Source organism: Protopterus annectens, chromosome 2.part2 (assembly GCF_019279795.1).
Source record: "Protopterus annectens isolate FY-2018-M chromosome 2.part2, PAN1.0, whole genome shotgun sequence".
NCBI lineage: Eukaryota > Metazoa > Chordata > Ceratodontiformes > Protopteridae > Protopterus > Protopterus annectens.
The window spans coordinates 1,135,032,289-1,135,052,690 of NC_056730.1; the positions used below are offsets into that span (position 1 = coordinate 1,135,032,289).

General features: G+C 37.0%; 1 protein-coding gene across 7 annotated transcripts in view; it reads right to left on the reverse strand.

The window, feature by feature from the left end:
- The window catches only part of TRPM3 (transient receptor potential cation channel subfamily M member 3), a 2,946,644-nt gene that overhangs the window by 1,765,623 nt on the left and 1,160,619 nt on the right, over nucleotides 1-20,402 (reverse strand). For 6 of the 7 annotated variants that reach the window (XM_044064372.1, XM_044064373.1, XM_044064374.1 and 3 more), the window contains exon 4: nucleotides 13,133-13,346. In XM_044064372.1, coding sequence (XP_043920307.1) covers nucleotides 13,133-13,346 — 214 coding nt within the window. Of the gene's footprint in view, nucleotides 1-13,132; nucleotides 13,348-19,628; nucleotides 19,635-20,402 lie in introns of all 7 variants that reach the window. The other variant, XM_044064376.1, reaches the window with a different exon arrangement.

Below are 20,402 nucleotides of genomic sequence, written 5' to 3' on the forward strand. Positions count from 1 at the left end.
CGAGTTGGTAGTGTATGTGTTGTACCTTTAAAGCCACTGTAGTTCGTGGGCATGTGCATATAAGTACTGAGCACGTACAAGCAGAGTGCCATTTTGTGTAAGCAGCTGGAGTGAAAGCATGTATGTGTATAGCCGTCAGTCAGTTAGCTTGTTCATTTAAGTTTTATGTTTTAGTCATCCATCCGAATGTGTTTGTGTGTAATAAACATCTTAAATGAACACCCAAGCCTCATTGTTTTATTTGAATGCACAAGATGAGTGACACGGTCTCAGAATGGGATCCAAAGTCAAAACTTCTTAAAACCATTAGACGCACAGACAGAAATGGAGGAATATACAGGAGTGGCTCAAATGACTCACAAACGACTCATAAACAGGTCAGAAAATATTTCCAGGTACTTAAACTCTTTTAAAAGATCTTTCCCTCAAATAATATAAAGCAAACCATTCAAAACTTTCAAAATGGATTACTGAATAAACAAAATGTTTGAAATTATGATATATTGATAAAAGTACTTGAAATAATTACAGAAACATTTGAAACAATATCCGAATCATATAAAATGTTTGAAAAAGAGAAAACAACTATATTTTTTACAATGTACCTCTTTTTCCCATTAACTAAAGCTATTCAAAGTGCCTAAAGTGTGCCAAGTGTTGGAAGTGTATGCAGTATTACAGTTCGGTCTTTTCAAAGAGTACAGTTATTTCAAAGAGTCTGTTGTGCAGTTGAATATAATTACAAGTATTTGGTGTGTGTTTGACACTTATTTGGTATGGCAGAGGGATTTCACAGACCTAGCCCACTTGTGTTTGATAATAATATTGTTAAAAACTGGAGAATGTTTGAGCAAGAATATAACATTTTCATACAGGCTGCTTTTTCTGATAAAGACGCATGTACAAAAGCATTTATTCCGCTCAAATTAGCTGGTTCAGAATCCATTGAGAGAGAACATTAATTTGTGTATGCATCTGCTGTTTATGCAGAGGAGGGGGAAGACCGCCATATTGTGGTACAGGCTGAAACGCAGGAAGACTCTGAGTACTGAAAACATAAATTCTGAAAAATGTGCAACCCTCAAATGAATATTACAATGGAAAGGCACGTATTTTACTCAAGAGATCAAAAGCCTGGTGAAACTTTTGCAGCATATATAACTAACTTGAGAAACAAGGCAAAAACATGCAGATTTGGTAATCTGAGAGATGAACTGATAAAAGACAGGATTGTGTATGGTGTTAATAATGATCCAGTGAGAAATATTTTGCTGCGAGACAGTGATTTAACTTTAAGTAAAGCCATAGAGATTTGTCAGATATATGAGCTTACAGAAAAGCACACGAACATGCTTACAAATGAGAAAAGCATGCTTGCAGCATCTTTCAGTGCGAATGTTGAGAGCATGCAGCACGAGGTTAAGTGATATAGGCCAAAGTTGTGGCTCCCACAATGAAACCTAGGGCTGCTTTAATAAAACCCAGGCACGCACAGCAAAACTGAGGGGTAATTTATCAAAACCCATAGTAAACGTCATAATCATCTGTCATAATTATGGAGGCAGTTATGAACCTAAATGAGAAAAGTGCTTAGCTTATGATCAGCAATGCAACAGATATTAAAAAGTGGAATAATTTCAGTAAGCTTTGTAAATCTAAACAGGCTTTTATTAAGAGAGAGCATTCCAAGAAGTAAGTTGATCAAGTAAAAAGCTGTGACCCTATGTTTTATGTTGATGTAGTCTCTGTGCTTGAGGAATAGGTTAATGCAGTAGATTTGTTGGCAAAGAGCGAAGTATTTTGTACTGTACTGATTAATGAGAGACCTATAGAGCTCAAAGTTGATACTAGTTCAAAATGAATGTTATATGAGCAGAAATGTTTATTAAGGCAAAAGCAGGTGAAAAACTTTATTTGGCAAAGTGTGCGAAGCTTGTTGCTGATGGTGGTGAAGAGATTCAAACTGAAGGCTCAGTCATGCTTTCATGCTTTCATGCTATTCTGCTGGGAACAGCCATGACTTGGAGTTTTATGTAGTCAAAAGACAAGTGCAGTCATTTTTAGACCTCAAAGATAGTTTGAAAATGGGACTGATTTCATTTAATAAGGAAGTCCACCATGTAAGCATCAACAACAATGGAGGTTTCACACAGAATATTTTTCTGAATATGCTATTTTCAAAGACGAGCTTGGCAACTTCCAGCTGTATACTTCATGAAGTTAGACCACGAGGTAAGCCAAGTTGTCAGACCAGCACGGAAGGTTCCAGTAGCAATTGTTGAAGGCAAAGTAAAAACAGAGCTAGACACAATGGTGCATTTAGGGGTAATTTGTCCAGTAGAAGAATAAAACTCAATGGGTATCCTCTTTGTAGTAGCTCATAAGAAAAGCTCAGATGACATTCGAATATGTATTGATCCAAGAGATTTGAACAATGCACTGAAACAACTTTATCGTCCAATATGTACATTTGAAGAAGTTGCTGCTCTCATGCCAAATGCCACTGTTTTTTTTCTGTCTTAGATGCAAAAAAGTTAATTTTGGCAAATTTTACTTAATCAAAATCTTCCTTGCTAACCACTTTCAGTACATCATTAGGAAGGTACAGATTTTTGAGAATGCCATTTGGCATAAATTTTGCCAGTGAAGTCTTCCAACATGTGATGCAGAAAACTTTTTCTGGATATCCATGTGCTGTTACAATAGATAATATTCTTGTAGAAGGCAATGGTGAAGTTGAACATGATAGAAACTTCAGGAAAGTTCTAGATCATGCTTGTGAAGGCTTGTGAAGTGAATCTTAAACTGAATTTTCAGAAATGCAAATTAAGGCTAAAAGAAGTTACTTATGTGGGTCATTTGTTTACCAGTCCAGGCTTACGACCAGATCAGTCCAAGCAAGCTGCAATTCCTGAGATGCCAGCCCCAAACAATGCCACATCTTTACAATGTTTTCTTGGCATGATCAACTATTTAGGCAAGTTAATTCCTGATTTAAGTGAGCTTTCAGCACTGCTATGAGAGCTGACATGCAAAACTGTAACTTGGTCCTGGATGGAACACCACCAAGAGCATTTGCTGTCCTGAAACAGGAAATTGCCAGTCCACTGACTTTAGGATATTATGATGTTCACAAACCTGTAACTCTTTTCCTGTGATACTTCAAAATATGGTCTTGGTGCAGTAATTCTTCAAGAGGGTATACCAGTAGCCTATGTGTCCAAAACTCTAACTCAAATTGAGATGCAGTATGCACAAATTGAAAAAAAGAGTCATTGGCAATAGTGTTTGCATGTTTGAAGTTCAGTGATTATATTTATGGCTGATCTATCCAGATTGAAACTGATCACCAACCTCTGGTTACTATTTTGAGAAAACTAAATGCACACAGCTCCAGCTAGATTGCAATGCATGATGTTAAAATTGCAAAAGTACAATTTCAATATGGTTTACACAAAAGGCAAACTTCTTTATCCTGCTGATACTGTATCCAGATCACTCAGACAAACCACTGACTAGCATAACAGTGAGAAAGCTGATTTTGAAGTTATGTGAGCAATTTTTCTTCCACACATCTTGGTGAGCCTAGAAATCAAACAGCTTCTGATCCAGTTCTCCAGAAGCTTAACCATTTAATCAGTCATGGAAGGCCAGCAAAACAATCTTGTTTACCAATAGAAATGCAGCAGTATTTTCCTTATAGAGATGAGATTTTGATGGAAGATGGTACCATCATGAAAGGTCCAAAAGTGGTAATTCCAAAATCCTTGCAACATGAGTATATTAAAATCTTGCACTGAGGTCACCTGGGAACTGATTCTACCAAAAGAAGGGGGAGAGGACTAATATTTTGGCCATCTATGTCAAAAGATATTGAGAAGGAAATCTCAGCTTGTTCAATCTGCAATAGTACTAAAACACGCCAACAAAAAAAAAACACTTCAGCTGAACCAAATTCCTGAACTACCTTGGTCGACAGTAGCCAGAGATATTTTTGAATGAAATGGTCAGCATTATTTGGTATTAGTAGGCTCTTATTCAAATTGGTTTGAGATTGACCTACTTCCTAACCTAACTTCCAGTACTGTCATTATGAAATTGAAGAGACATTTTTCTGTCCATGATAGTCCACACAAAGTCATTTCTAACAATGGTGCACAGTTTACAAGTCAGCAGTTTAAAAGATTTACTGAGACATGGGACTTTGTTCACATTACTAGTAGTCCTGAGTGTCCACAATCTAATGGCTTGGCTAAACATGCAGTTCAAAGTGTGAAACAGTTGTTGGAAAAATCCAAAAGAGACAAAACTGATATTCTCAATTTGCTTAGTCTCAGAAACATTCCTCGAGACAATTTACTTGGTTCATCTGCTCAGAGATTGATGTCGAGACAAACCAGAACTACTCTACCAGTCAGTAAGAATTTGCTGATTCCAAGTGCTAAAAACAACAAAGCAGTAAAAGTTCAACTCATGAAAAAGCATTTGTCACAGAAATTCCTTTATGACAAAACAGCAAACCTCTCAAACCATTAAAAGGAGACATAGTGAGGATGCAGACAGCAAAAAGTTTTGATCGAGTAGCACTTGTGAAACACCTATGTGAGGAACAGAGATGGTACATCATTGAGTCACAAGGAATGAAATTCAGATGGAATTTTAAACATTTATTGCTGGTATCTGAGCCAGTATTACATCTTGCCTGTAACTGAGACTCTAATTCTCAGCGTATGCTATTGAATGTTCCTGTTCCAGAGAACAATTAATTTTTTGTTCCTGTTCCTCAAAGTGCCCCTGATGTTTCTCATGAAGACCATTCCCCAGTAACTGGCCCTGTTGCTAAACCCAGTACTGATTATTATATAACGAGGTCAGGTCATATCTCAAGACCTAATCCTAGATACACGGCAACCTAGACATGATTGTTATTGCTTGTGTGTTGATAAAATTTGCATGAGTTTCTGATTATTAGTTTTCATTTGCATGACAAAATTATTGTCATTTTTCATTTGCATGAAAAGAATTATTGAAGTGGGAAGATGTAGATCATAGTGTGCTTGTTGTACCTTTAAAGCCATTATAGCTCATCGATAGTACTGAGCATGTGCAAGCAGAGTGCCATTTTATGTAAGCAGCCAGAGTGAAAGAATGTATGTGTGTAGCAGTCAGTCATTTAGCTAGTTCATTTAAGTTTTATGTTCCAATCATCCATCATGATGTGTTTGTGTGTAATGCACAATCATCCAGGCCTCGTCTTATTTGAATACACAAGACAAGCAACAGGGAGGACATGCAGACTCTGTACAGAAAGCAACCCAGACGAGAACTGAACCAGAGACCTAAGTATTTTAACTGTTAATTGCTATTCATCATCATTGTAACATTGTGCATACAACATTAATAATACACTTGTATGCATGTGCTTACTTGTGTGAGTAAATCTCACTATTATAATTAATAGACTATACTTACGTAAAAATAATATATTACTATTACTAGTTACTTTAGTTAGTAACTAGTAATATTACTTTTTTTAGAAAAGTAATAAGTAATAGTAATATATTACTTTCACTGAAAAGTAACCTGTAATAGTAACTTATTACTTTTATAAGTAATTAACACAGCACTGGTGATAACCACACACAGGAGTGGACTATTGCTATTATACAATGATATTATATAAGAAAGGAATTGTTTATCTTTCTTATATAATGTAATTGTATAATGGCACTTTATTCTTTTTCCATCTTTTCTCCTCTTTACTGATATACTGTGCAGGAATTACATCTCCGTGCTTGCACAATACATTAGTGCAGTACAAGACAGGGAATGGAGAAAAGAGCTTATCCACCACAGTTTGTGTGTGTGTGTGTGTGTGTGTGTGTGTGTGTGTGCATGCGAAATTCTAATCTCTGGTTTTAGTGACTGACACAAATCCTTAGTGATTTACCAGAAAATCAAATATCTGTAGCAAATTCTTACACAATAAAAAAACACATTTTAAACTAGGCAAACTCTAGAGACATAAACCCTACATTGATAAATCCACGAAAAAATAAAAGTGGCAAATACCCTCCTATTCCCTTCCGTCCTCTATGGTTCTCACATCTTTATCAACCTTCACATATCTCTAAGCAACAAACTCCAATGATGCTATTATAAAATTGCAAACTTTGCCTCTGGCCTACCAAACTGCACATATCACTGCCAGGCCATAAAGGAATTGAAATGGTTTGAATTCCCCCACTACCTTCATTACACCTAACTAACTCTTCTTGTTCATAAACTAATATACAGAAAACTGTCCTTCACTTCATTTTATCCTACAATCCTACATCCCCACTCAGAATCTTTGGTCAACTAATAAGAAGCTTTTAAGCGTATCCAAACCCAATAAGAGAGCTGGACAAAGCTTGTACTCCCACTCCATAGCAAAATTATGGAATGACCTACCCCCCTCTGTTACACAACTTGATTGCATAAAAACCTTCAAATTCACCCTAAAAAGCCATTTTCTTAACAATCAGATCTGTCCTTGTACGCAGAACTATAGACCACCATAAACAAATTCTAAGAGTTTGCTGACCAGTATGACTCTTTTCAATTTCAAGTAATAATTTGTTGACTTTTCTACATCAGCTAAGGTATGTCATTCACTGTCATGTCTTTATAATTATTAGCCTAAATCCTAAAATGCCACAATTTATTATTTATCTCAAGAGATTTCTTCATTGTGAGCGAACAAAAGTGCTAACAATAAATTGTGGATTTGGTTTACAGATAGGAGGTGGCATTTATTTCTGATATTTTATTCAACTAAATCCTAAAATTCCCATTTACTGAAGTGATTAAATGATTTATTAGGAATGTATCTATTGTCTTTTTTTCCTGCCATACAATGGATGCTACTAAAAATAGTGTACATGTACTACTAACATCCAACCAGATTGTATAAAACTTTGTACTCTGTGTATTACTAATCACTAGGAAATTGTACAAAAGTTTTGTACACTGTTTTATAATTGTAAATATTATTTTGTTGCAAAATTTTTGATCTGTAACTGGAGCTTTTCTCCCTGGGCCTCCACTGAAAATGGGTTCCTGACTGAGTGGACTTTCGGGTAAACAAACATCAATCAATCAATAAATAAATAATGAGGAACAGAGAAAAATATAAGGAGAATCATGGATGTTTCATAGAAGTCTGGACAGTTCAGAAGTATGCTTACTGGTAGCACAATTAATCATACCGCTAGCATAAACATACCTGTCAATGTGTCCAGTGTTTTACACAACAGCCCTGATTTTTCTCATATTTTGTTCTTCCCTCTATGAAATACATTGAGTGTTCTTCTGTAGCATAATGTTTGATTTCTTCAACCTACACTTGTCTATTGTATAAAGCTGAGAAAGTCACTTAACTAGACAGTCATTTGGGACAATTTGGAAGTTTGGCTGTGCTCCTCAAATTGTCTCCTGTACTGCAAGCCTTTTAAGCATCTTGTTTTACTTTAGTGGTTGAGTACCCCAAGACATATTCAGGTCACGATTTACAATGGGCTTGGTGACTGAGGCATCCAATCAGTGTGCGCATTTGGAAATACTAAAGAATCATTACTGCATAATTTACAATGAAATGTATTTCTTTAATTCTGTTTGTCTGTCTGTCATTTGGATGTAGTAGATCCAGAGTACTATTATTTTTGTTGCTTTTAATTAGCAATTACAACATTTCATTCATTTGAAATAAACCTTTTGCAACTTGACTATTTACATTCCAAGGAAAACATGAAGAGCTCTCCTTGTTGGGATGTCCAGTTGGGTGGATTTGGATCTTGGAAGTACTCCTTCCACATATGTAAACTGCATTGAACACCAAAGGATCACAGTCTTGTGAATAAAATAAAGACTGGGCATATCACCTGGTGGTACATGTCACTATGTGTAGCACACTCTGACATCTTAAGCCTTAACACGCTCACTAGCAGCTTAGCTTCAGTCACTCTCATCTCTGTATCATCACCCTCTTTATCTAATGCTCATAAAAGCCTTGACAGAGGTCCTGCAGTAGAAGCCAAGTACTTGAAACAAAAATGGGATAGTACCACTATTACTTCATACAGCTTTATACACATAACAGACTACTTAGTGAAACTAAAGAAAACTTCTTTTTAGTTATGATGTTTTGTCAGACTGATACAAAGTAAACTTTTCTGGAAAACCTGCTGGCGTATTTGAATCCCAGACATAAACATCATTCAGAACAAGCCCTAAACAACATGTCCTACATGGACTGACTCAATGCCCTGTCACTATATTTGGTATCTTACAGGCTGCTAAGAGAAAACTGGTGTCTGGCATACATGCATAGCTCTCAACTGTCCAGATTTTCTCCGAATGTCCAGATTTTTGACTCGTGTATTTGGTCTGTTTCTCATGAAATTGTAGTTTTTTGCCAAATCACTGAGGACTAAAGTCAGAAAATAATGGCAGACATTTTATTTTCAGACATCATATCCTTCAGAAAATTCATGCTAAAGCAAAACCTGTTCTATCAACTTTCTAAGTTTGTATGAGCAAAATTAAAAAAAAAATTATATATTTTTGGGCCTTTCTCCCCCATTATTTGTGTCTTTGTCCAGATTTCTTGCTCTAAGAGTTGACAGGTATGGCACCCTCTGGCCCATTACTGATGGATTTACTGAACATCAGTAGGTCAAATGGCATAAGAAATACTTGGTCTAGGGATCTAACCCTCTACTGCAACATTAACAGATTAGACTGGAGGGACAGGTATATCTCACAGAGGATACTGCTGCTCTGGGACAGACTCCCCATCCACATAAAACAAAGTTCATCCATTTCCATATCCAAATGCAACCTAGATCTATGGATGGGTAACAGACGATGTATCCCAGAACTGCCCCCCTGTGCTGCTAATGGGCAGAGACAGCTCCCAAATGCTTTATCCCATGCATGGGTTTCCTCAAATTATCTATGGTATGATCACAGTTATTCTCATTAGGGGTGATATATAATTATTGAAAATGGTATGCGTAAGGCCAGTCTATAACCAAATGGGATAAGTTATTTTGAGCACAAAAAGTGAAACTGGCTAGGCTTAAAATAGCCCGCAAGGGCAGCTAGCCTAGTACTTACCTTTAAACCTATGACCCAATGAACAATACATCTTTAGGGGAATCTTATATTTTCATATTTAACAACAAAGGGATTTTGATGTAATATGTTATTTAGAATCATTTTTGGTGACACCTGCAGTTTGCTTCCTACCAAGTTCAAGCGCAAAAGCAATCTGGCTGTTTTCAAGAAGACCCTTTACTTGCACTTTATCTTTGAAAATGTAGATCTATTTAGAAAAGGCAACACTTAAATTGCAATTAATTTTTGTCAGTACTCATATGCATAAGTATATATCACTTAAATGCTGTCTATGATTACTGTAGCTATTAAATAATTTCCTGTGGAACACTGGTGCCATTTGATTATAGTGTACACACTTCTATGACATAAAATGATTTGTATGTGAATGTAAACCTTCTTTTTTTTTTGCCTAGGAAATAAAACATAAATAACTCACTACCATACTGGATCCTTACCACCTTACCCTCAGATATAAGCATCTTTGGCTGTCTCCTAAAAAAACCTAAGTGATGATCTCCCAAAATTTATCACAAGACAACTAATCACACCCCAAACATACAGTATTAAAACAAGTAAGTAGACTCTCCTCTTTTAACAAAGACATTTTTATAAACTACCTCTCCCAATACAACTGGAATACACTAAAAAAAACTACCACTAGAAGATGCTGTTACCCCATTTGAATAACACATTCCTTAACATACTAAATGAGTTAGCTCCCATAACAAAAAAAAAAAAAAAAAAAAACAAAATCAACCCCACTCCATAGCTCAGCAAAGAAACCAAACAGCTCATGCTAAATAAAGCCTTGAAGGCATGGTATAAAGACAGAAAGCAACAAAAATGGCAAATTTTTAAACAACTTAGAAATCGACGTGAACAACATGTCAAACTAGACAAAACTGCATTCTTTCGCTCACTTCAAAGCAATTACCACAATACCAAGCAATTCTTCACAACCATAAAAACCCTACTATACACTGGTCAAACCAGGACGCGATCTCATACCACAAACAACACAACCCCCCCATACCCTCCCAATTCAACACATACTTCATTCAAACTGCCCTCTCTCTGCTAGACACTAATCCACCTTCCCATCTCTCTATCTCAACCAGCAATACTCACAATACCCCTCTTTTCTTTCCTGTTCGATTCTCAGCTAAAGCGTCTTCTGTGGAGACATGCGTGAAGGGGCATACCTTCGTTGAAGGTTGCGCATCAGGGCTGGCAACTCGGCATGTAAAAATCTACTGCCAATCATTAGCGGACCAGAGTTCCGCTGTGGCAACCCCCTAACTGGGAAAAGCCGAAAGACACAACAACAGCCTTCAAAAACTGAAAACCACAGCACCAGCTGCTGACAAACTCCCACTTCAGTACCCTAAGTTAGCTGCCAATGTCCTGGCATACTCCATCTCAATACTCATAAGTAAATCTATCACAGAAAACTATATACCCACTGCCTGGCAAAAAATCACATATTACACCAATTCACAAAACTGGATCAGTTACCGACTTCTCCAACTGCCACCCCACTGCAATTTTCTCCCCTCTGTCCAAAATCTTATGAAGATACATACATTCCTAACTCCTAAACCATCTCATAAACAACAAACTACTCTTCCCCACACAGCATGATTTTCACCACACCACAGCAAAACAGCAACTCTGCTTAGTTTCTCAGAAACCATAAATACCAACAGAAACAATGGTAACTTAATATGTTCTCTGTTCCTGAATCTGTCAGAAGCATCTAACACAGTATCTTACCAACTCCTAAATAATGAATTCTCTTCCCTAACACTGTTTTATTCTGCTCGTAATTGGTTATGTAGCTATCTCTCCAACAGACAGTAGGCCTGAAAATGAAATCAGGGCCTATCCTGCTTCTTCCCTCTTCCTGCCGGTGTACCACAAGAGTCAATTCTAGGCCCAGTACTTTTCAATATTTTCACAAACAGCCTGGACAAAGCCAGCAAACCTGCCACCTTAGTACAATATGCCAATGATGCCACCATTATTTGCTTAGTTTCAACCCTTCTACTACTTCAGCAAATGACACAAGACTCCTTCACTTTCATGGAATCATGGCTAAAGGCTCATCAGATAATCCTAAATGCCAAAAAAATATAATAATACTTTTCACATCCAGATATCTTTCAACAACCTGTACACCTTTTAATTTTACTTCAGCAAAGAACACCATCATAAAAACTGTAACAAATACTAAACTACTAGGCATCATAATGGATGATAACCTAAAATTTGACCTGCATATCACCCAGGCCATCAAGAAAACTCAACAAAAACTGGGCTTCCTCTACCAAAACAAACCATACCTCACAGACTCATCAAGAAAATCCTGAGCATCATATTATGGTCTTTCCTCCCTTCTCTATGCATCACCCATATTAACCAACATTCAAGTCACTCTACTAAATAAATTAGATGCATTCTTTAACAGAACAGCCAGATTTGCAGCTAATGCATCCTACCATATGCACAACTGCTTAACATAGGATCATAGGAAGTTACTAGGCTATTGGTTCTGAGGCCCTTATAAGCGTAGCCAAGAGTTTAGCCCATGTTTAGACAAGTCAGCACCCAAAGTCCCTGTCCAGCAGGGAAACAGGCGGAATACCAGTGGTGTATTTTCTGTTAACATTAAAGAATTTCAACTGGCTAAAACTACCTAATTGCCTTAACATTCACGCAGCTTTAAATTGCAGACAAAATAATACACAAACCACACACATGCCCTTCTCTACAAAATATTCTCAAGCACTACTCCCTACCCGAGCCTACTAATAACTTCCAAATCCCATAATACAGCTAGAGACTCACTATACTCATCCTATGTTACTAGGTAGTGGAACTCCCTGCCCATCCCACTAAAACAGAACAGATGTGCATCTAGCTTTAAGCACAACCTAAAACAACACATAAACTTCTCCTCGCTCTGTTCTTGTTCACACCCTGACTAACTTTTTCTCTTTCTCTCTCTCATATCTCTAGACTATCACCAACTCCTAACTCTCCAGCTCTCTTACCTTATTGTGTAAATGTAAATAAATCCTGTCTATACTAATAACTGTACACTGCTTTTCATCACTCATATATAAATGTAATTTGTAAATTGCTGTATGTGTAAATGCACCATGTTATTATTGTATGACACTGTTGGAGAAATCAAATTATATTAACCTCTGTCTTGACCACATTACTCATTAGATGATTCTTAAACCCCATGTCTACTGCTAAGAAACTGATCCTGCAAATTTTTTGTAATTTTTCTGACTCTAATGAAACTTTTTATCTCAGCGCCTCCACTGAAAATGGGCCTGAGTGCCCAGTCAAGCCATCCTTATAAACAATAGGCAATAAGTAAATAAATAAATAAAATAAATAAATACAATTTGAGCTTCAGTAATCTAACTTAATGAACGTTAGTCAGTTTGTGTGAGTGTGTTAACGTGAAAATGCTAAGAAGGCTGTACAGTTTATATTACAGGCATTGAAATGAGTAATATGTGTTCTTATCTCCTACTAGAGTCTATACTTTTATGCTCCTTAGCCAGAAGAGATCCAGTTCCTAGCCTGATCTAGAGGTAAAACAAGATATCTGGTGAGAGCAGATCATTGTGCTGTAGGAGGGAGTAGATTCAGATATTTAAATGGAAGGATGCGCATCTCAAGTGAAAATACACTTTAGAGAGGCAGTTTATTTGTATGATTCTTCTCTTTATACATTTCCTCCTGTACCTGTTATATGTCTTTCTATTCCCTTTACTTTTTATTCACATAAAGTATCCCCAGTTCCACCCATGGTCACAACTTCTGAATCAGTTTCATGACCTGAAGGACACAAACTTCAGCTGCCATTGTCAATATAGTGACAGTGCATGTATTTGTTCAACTGCTACATTTAAAATAGGTCACTGTACATTCTTTTTGCATTCTTATTTACCTGTGTTTACTCCTCCAGTAAATATCCAAGCTCCAGTTGTCATAGCAGCTTTAATTAGGCCCTTTCCAAATACTTGTTTGAGTTTTGGCTGAAGTTCAAAGTTTTGTAGGCCTCCATGAACAGAAATGAGCAATTTGGGGAGTTCAAGTTGCCACTCTTTGGTCATCAAATGTAGAAGGAGATCAGGCTTTGTGTCATAGGAAACACGGACATACTACATCAAAAAAAAAGGAAAAACAAAACCTATCAGTATGTCTCAATTGCTTCACTGAAACACATATACTGATCCCATATCCCACACATTGCCAAACAAATTGTTTTATTTACATTATTATCAGAAACTGCATGTCAGCCAGCATTACTATTGGTATGATGGTGAATTTATATACTTACTGACTTTAATCTGCTATCTAGAGTTCAACTGGTGCATTGTTCTAATGTAATTCGCTTTGAATTTTATAGTTTCTGCTTTCCTGTCTATTTGAAATTTTACACAGTTATGTACTTTTGTTAAACATGCAATAGTAAGAAATTTAAATTAAGGATGAAATTTATTATGCTGATATTGCAGAAAACTGCATCTATCATCTTTCTTTCTATGAAAGTCTAGACTCAGCAGAGATCATTAAAGAGCTCTGTCCTTGCAATGCACACCATGCAGACGCAGGTAGATACAAAAGCAAATCACTGCATGTCTACTTACCTCTACGTGATGGGCATGAACAAACTGTATTATCTATCAGTCCTGCTATATCAGAAGTTTTTATGGATATAGACAGGTTCTCTGCAGTTAATGGCTTTAATTAGTTGCATCTTTCCACAAATAAATAAATTAACTGGAGGATGTATACATTCAGAATGGAGATAATGTAAAAATTTGTGGCAAAGTGAGGGAGATGGTGCTGGAAAGCCATTTTGCAAGTCTCCCCACAGAAACACCTTGTTCACTAACAGTAATGATTACACAAAGTTTGTTTGCAGTTTTTATAAACAGAAGAGGTATGCAGATGAGCTTATGGATCTAAGCAACCTGAGGACAGAGTGATGAAGTGGTACATTTAACAGCTGAGCCTGGAATGTTATTATCACAATCTAGTAACAGTCTTCTGATTTGTCAGGATTATCACCATCATCATCACAAAATCATCATCATTGTAACTACATCTTATCTTATGCAGTCTGATAAATAGGCCTGACCAAGCTAATGTGCCTATTAGACACACACTGACTGGCCTCAGGAATAGAAAATTTAAAGCTACTCATACATCATTCCCATTTCTTCTCAAAAAAATTATAAATAGCAGATGGTAACATCAAACCTAAGCAACTTCACAGAAAGAACTCTTCTGATACCTACTTAGAAGCCAATAAGCCATAACATTACAAGCAATGGTTAAGATATCTATGTTGTTGTTGTTCTTCTGGGTTCACCATCTGATGTTGCCTAAAGGCATGGAACATTTAGAGTCTGATGCATTTGAGATGTTTTCAGTTACATTTTTGGAACCCAAATAATGCACCCTTTCTTAGAATTTATAATCTACAGTATCATAGTCATCCTCTGTCTTATTCTAGTTCTAGCAATTATGCGTCAATGAGCAAAATAATAAATAAGTTCTCATAGCAGCGCTTGTGACTGCAGCCATATATTTCATGCTGTAGTTCAATCCTTCTCCCTCAGCACTTTTACAGAAAAAACACAGATCCTAATGTAGTTTTCTGAATGGTAAATAATACACAGCAGTCTAATCTAAAGCTTATGCCTCACTGAAGAGTTGGGAAAGAATCAGCTATCTTCTGTCAAATGACTTTCAAGAAATATAGAATCAAGCTATGACAAACAGATAATAGCACAGAGCATGAATCTTAATGCTGTTGCCAGAAATATGTGATGGTACAGGCTTTGTATCCACATTGCGAGCATGAGATATATGATATTGAGCAGGACATGATCTCTTAATCCATGCCAGTACATGAGGGATAGCTGGCTTTAGGGACAGCTGGTACATTGCTACCTTGGGTAATAGTCAACATTTGTATCACCCCAATAAGCTTTACACTGTACAGCTGCAGATCTGTGTTATAATCCCTGGCTTCCCAAGACTTTTCCCACCTAAGACTCAATTTGCTGTCTTCCAAGACAATCTTAGCACCATAAACTGAAACATGGCCAAAATTATTTTGGAGACATGCACACAAACTCAAATAAACTATTGTTTCCAGAAGATGGGGAAAATGGTAACATTCCAGAAGGAAAACCTTCAACACAGTTATCAGAATACTGCAACCAACCAAACAACTAATCCACATTAGCAAATGAGAATGCAAAGTACAGTTTTGCCTTAAAATAAACCATCCTTTGAATATTTGAGAAATAGTGAGGGCTTAAAAAGTGACACCTGTTTGGCATACATAACCTTGAGATAATAGGCAAATAACAAATCAGTCACAAGCAATTATAATTCAATAATAGACTTCTTTATTTTGAATAAAGAAAATAAAGCATTACTATTGAAAAGAACATAAGCAAACAGAAATAGTCATGCACAAGGTATGTAAAATTAAAGTTCTGAATAGAAATACAACATATATCAAATATCATCTATCAGCAAAGCTAGGCCTTTTCATCTGTAACTATACTGTGCCCTGACTTTCCAAAACTTTCAAGATCAAAGTAGAGTTGTCAGAGTCCTGAGAGGCAATAACTCTGCTTTCATATGTATCTACCAACTGGAAAGTCTAGCAACTGACTCTAGCAGATAATGCAATAACTAAGTGCATTGTCAGTTCTTCTTCATTCTCTATCCCTCATGTTAACTAACAATGAAAACAAAACATTGCTTGTCTTTTGATCTGTTTTTGTTTGTTTTAGCCAATAAATATGTTAATGAAAAGAAATTTGACAAGTTTTTCTCTCTCTGTCCCTTTATATGTCCCCTAAACAGGATTTTAATTTTCTGTGGCTTCAATTTGAATGTTAGAAAATACTTAACTATTTCCAGAGTCATACACTTTTAAAGGGGTGGGGTCACAGCAAGCTATTGACCAAATAAGGCATCAATCACTATGTGATATAGTGCAACAAGACCTTAACTTCTTGTTGAAGATATACTGTGCCCTGACTGTCAGCAGATTTCAAATATAATTTGTAGAATCCTTAAAGGCAATAGGTCTGTTTCCAGGGGTATTCTCCAGCAGAGAAAATCCAACAACTGACTCTATACCAGGCAAAGCATTAGTTATCTGAATTAATAGTATTTTTCCTCTCTTCACACCTCCACCACATAAGCATCTCCCTCTCTGTCTCCCTCTCTGTCTCCCTCTCTCTCTCTCTCTCTCTCTATATATATATATATATATATTATATTATATATAGGATCTCTTAATTTTATTAATTTGAACTTAGTCAACAGCTTTTTTGCTAACTTGATTTGGAACCCAATAAATCTGTCAATACTTACACAAGATCGCATTAATGTCAGGGTTGGGGAATAGGCCCTTTCCCCTGGTATTGTGCAATCATGGAGTTAGTATCCTTAATTAATAGGGAGGCTTGCCCACTTGGTAAAATGTTTTCTATTTGCATGATCCACGGTTATGTCTCAGAGCTTGTGAATAATACAGTAAATGGGATTCTTTTGATTAATTTTTCCCACACTGTTTATAACAACTTTTGGAGTTTAGATAACTTTAGGAATGTTACAATAAGATTTTTTGTTTCAACAGATACATAGCTTTAGGAGAGGGATCCTGAATGTATAAAAAGGGATGGCAGTATAAGCAAGTCTGATAGTTTCCAAGGAGTGTTAGGCTTTAAGCACTGCAGAGGTTAGCACTGTAGAGGTAATTTCATTTTCAAACCACAGCTCATTTCCATAGTAGAAAATGCACATACCCCTTCTACATACAGTTCCCACACACCTCTTTTTAAGCATGTCATATCTAGACAATTTTAATGTAAGATCTTTTACTTTTACCTTTTCAATATGCACCTTTTAGAAGTCAATACATCTCTTTTGCTTAGTTCACAGTCAGTACTTTTTCTAAATTTATTATGTATTTTGTTTACAAACAAGTCAAAAAACAAACAGAACCTTTGTTTTAAATCAACATGATGCACTTCTGCAGCTGAGTTGGCATGGTCTGAAGAGTTAATTTTCTACATTTTATTAAACTTTCTCATCACTGCTCTAGGTAGCAAGTGTAAACATCCCCTGTAATTCATATTCAAAACTAAGAAAATAAATCTACACAGAACATGTTAGGGCCACATGTGTCATTTTAATCAACTAGAGCTCCCAGCACTCCCAATGTGCTAAAACTATCACAATCATGGGTCAAGTAAGAAACAAGAAATAAAATAAACAGCAGTGACAGCTGGCAAGATTAAGCACATAGCTGATAAGTGATAGTGAGCACGAATGACAATTAATATGGATACTGACAACAGACTGCAGTAAGACCTGTCCACACTAATTAAGAGAAAGGCAAAGGAAGCAAGTACTGTAAGCAAATCAATTTGTCTATCTGAACAGCAAATTAACTAGAAGAAGGATTGTATAGCTGCAGAAGTCCTGTGCATTTAACTCATTTAGTGCTGAAAATAAACACTGAAATAATCATACTGTATCCAATATACAGCTAAAACAATAGAAAATGTTTGGTTTAAAAGCAATGCACCTAGGCACATCTCTTCAGAGCTCATCCACACACCATTAAAGTATTAAAAGCAATGATGGAAGGTGTCTACTGTGGGATAATGGCACATTTATTTTTCTGAAGTAAATGCAAGGTAGTGTTAGATGTGCCGTGTGCCCCCAAAATGTTTAGGTCCCTTAGTTTCACATAACCTGTTTATTCTGCAAAGAAGAAGCAGTTTCACAATCAGATTCTTAACACAGGCCAGGATTCATAGAGACATGATATTTGCTGAAACAAGGCTTGTGCTACTTAGAGGAAACATACTGCAGTGTAAAGTGCACTGAAATATCTAAACAGTGACAATTGTATGTCAGTGCAGCTAGCTGTGCTCTTATGTGGGAACTGGAGCAATACTAAAAGCTTCTAGTAAACTACAATGAAACAGAGCAAGAACTAAGTTATAGTAAATGGAGTGGTCATACAGTGGCTAGCTTGAATAGGAGTTGGGAGGGTTGCCGAATGGTTAAGGTGTTTGCCTTACAAACACAAGGTGCAGGGTTTGAGTCTCACAAGAGATAATTGGCTAGGCTTAAAATGGCTCGCAAGGGCAGTTAGCTTAGTACTAACCTATGAACAGGTAGCATAACTCAGTGAGTGGTGGAGCAGGCTAGTGGCAAGCACTGTGTATTAACACCTTACAACAATGTCAACACCTGCTGCCTGGTGTTCAACCAAGTGGACACTTATGGACTTCATGAAAGGAAATGAAAGTGAAGTATAGGACAATGAGAAGTGGAGGAATAAAGAAATCAGATATGCACAGAGAGGGAAGTATAAAAGAAAAACAGGTGAAGCTAAAACAGGACACCTTTTTGAGGAGATAGGTTCACCAGTTTTTATATAAAAACAGAAAGGATGAGAAAAAGTCTGATATTTATATAAACAAGGAGGAAAGGTGTGAAAGGCTAGGCTATGGGGAACACTGACAAATACAAAATAGTACAGACAAATAGTGTGAAGGTGCAGACACTAGGAGAAAGATGAGGCATGACCTGGAAAGAAAGAAATAGAGGATGGACAAATGGTGATGGGAAGGGGTGGACACTGCTGAATATATGGATTGTGACACAACAGGATGGGGTATACTTAGCTAGTGTAAGCTAGGGTGACAGCAGTGTGTTAGCTGCTGAATGACTTAGGGGGATGTCAATTTGACCCATAAGATGGCTAAGATGGATCAGGGTGGACAGGAACAGTGGCTGCATCCTCATCTATTAGTCTGATGGCACAGGACCATTGGTCAAACTCATCTGTAATGCAGGAGGCACATGGTAGCAGTTTTTCAGCAGTCCACTGCACTGTCAACTGCTTCCACACCTCCTACTGCAGTGACAGCTGGGATTCAGCAGGTGATTGAGTCTGGCTACCTGCCTTGAAGCGGTTGGAACACAACCTAACAAGGTACTTCCATACCCTCTTATCAACCACAACCTTTGCCACTGGTAAAGTTGAGGCTGGCAGGAGGTGATGCCCTTGCAATTCACTAGCATCATCACCATATGCAAGAGGGAGATGCAATGATACAGATAACATAAGTGAAGATGTTCTACAAATGCTATAATTAATACAGTACAACTTGGTTGGCAATACACAAATTAACCCCGCAGTGCTGCCTTCTGTCATAGTGAAAACAGCTGGCCTCTTACTCTACCCATGCTGAAAGAGGAAAAGGGACAAAATAGACTTCACATATGAGTGTAGATGAGAAACAGACATCAGTGCAAACCTATCCTACCACCTGCATGTGTATGATAGCAGAAGACTTGAATTGCACCCACACTGACAGAACTAAGATATAGCCCTCATGTATTTGCAAGATAGCAGTACCCACAGCCTCACAACTAAATAACCATGTGTTATCCCACAGTATACAACCATGCTATGATATATAGATAAGGAAAGGCCACAAAGAGCAAGAGTTCTCAAGAGTAGCTCACCTGGTATTCCTTAGTACATGTCAGAGGAAATCATCTTTATTAGGAAAAATGCTTTCAATGACTGAGAAAATATTTAAAGTTACACTTTGAAATAACAGTATCAATGCCAAATGCTTACTATAACATTCATAGCATTTCTGCTCAACTTCTTCCTACTGCTGGAGATATTCTGCTGCCTGCTCTTCTCACCAGTCCTGGTGATGAAAATAGCCTCAGTCAAAAGCTTGACCAGATCAAATCAAGCATCCACCTTCCATAATGTACTCGCAAAGGATCCCAGTACTGTTTCCATGAACAGAGTGTGTATTAGAGTAAACATGATTTTTATCACCATAGCATATTAGGCAGACACTATCTGTGGGGCTTAAGCACTGGCTGTTGCCACGAGTCTCAAGTAAAACAAAACAGAAGCCTTTGATTCATGCTGTAAACATGAATTCTGAATTGCAAGACGTGCTGCCTACAATGCACATTCATGCACTGGTAGTATGTATAAGTCCTCAGACATGGCATATCAGTTGTATGCAGTGTAGTCCAACTGTGTGCTGTCACCAATGCACTTCAATGAAATAGAGCAATTCAATGACATATATGGAATCTAGCCTAATTTGAATGCGTATCATGAAAACTGA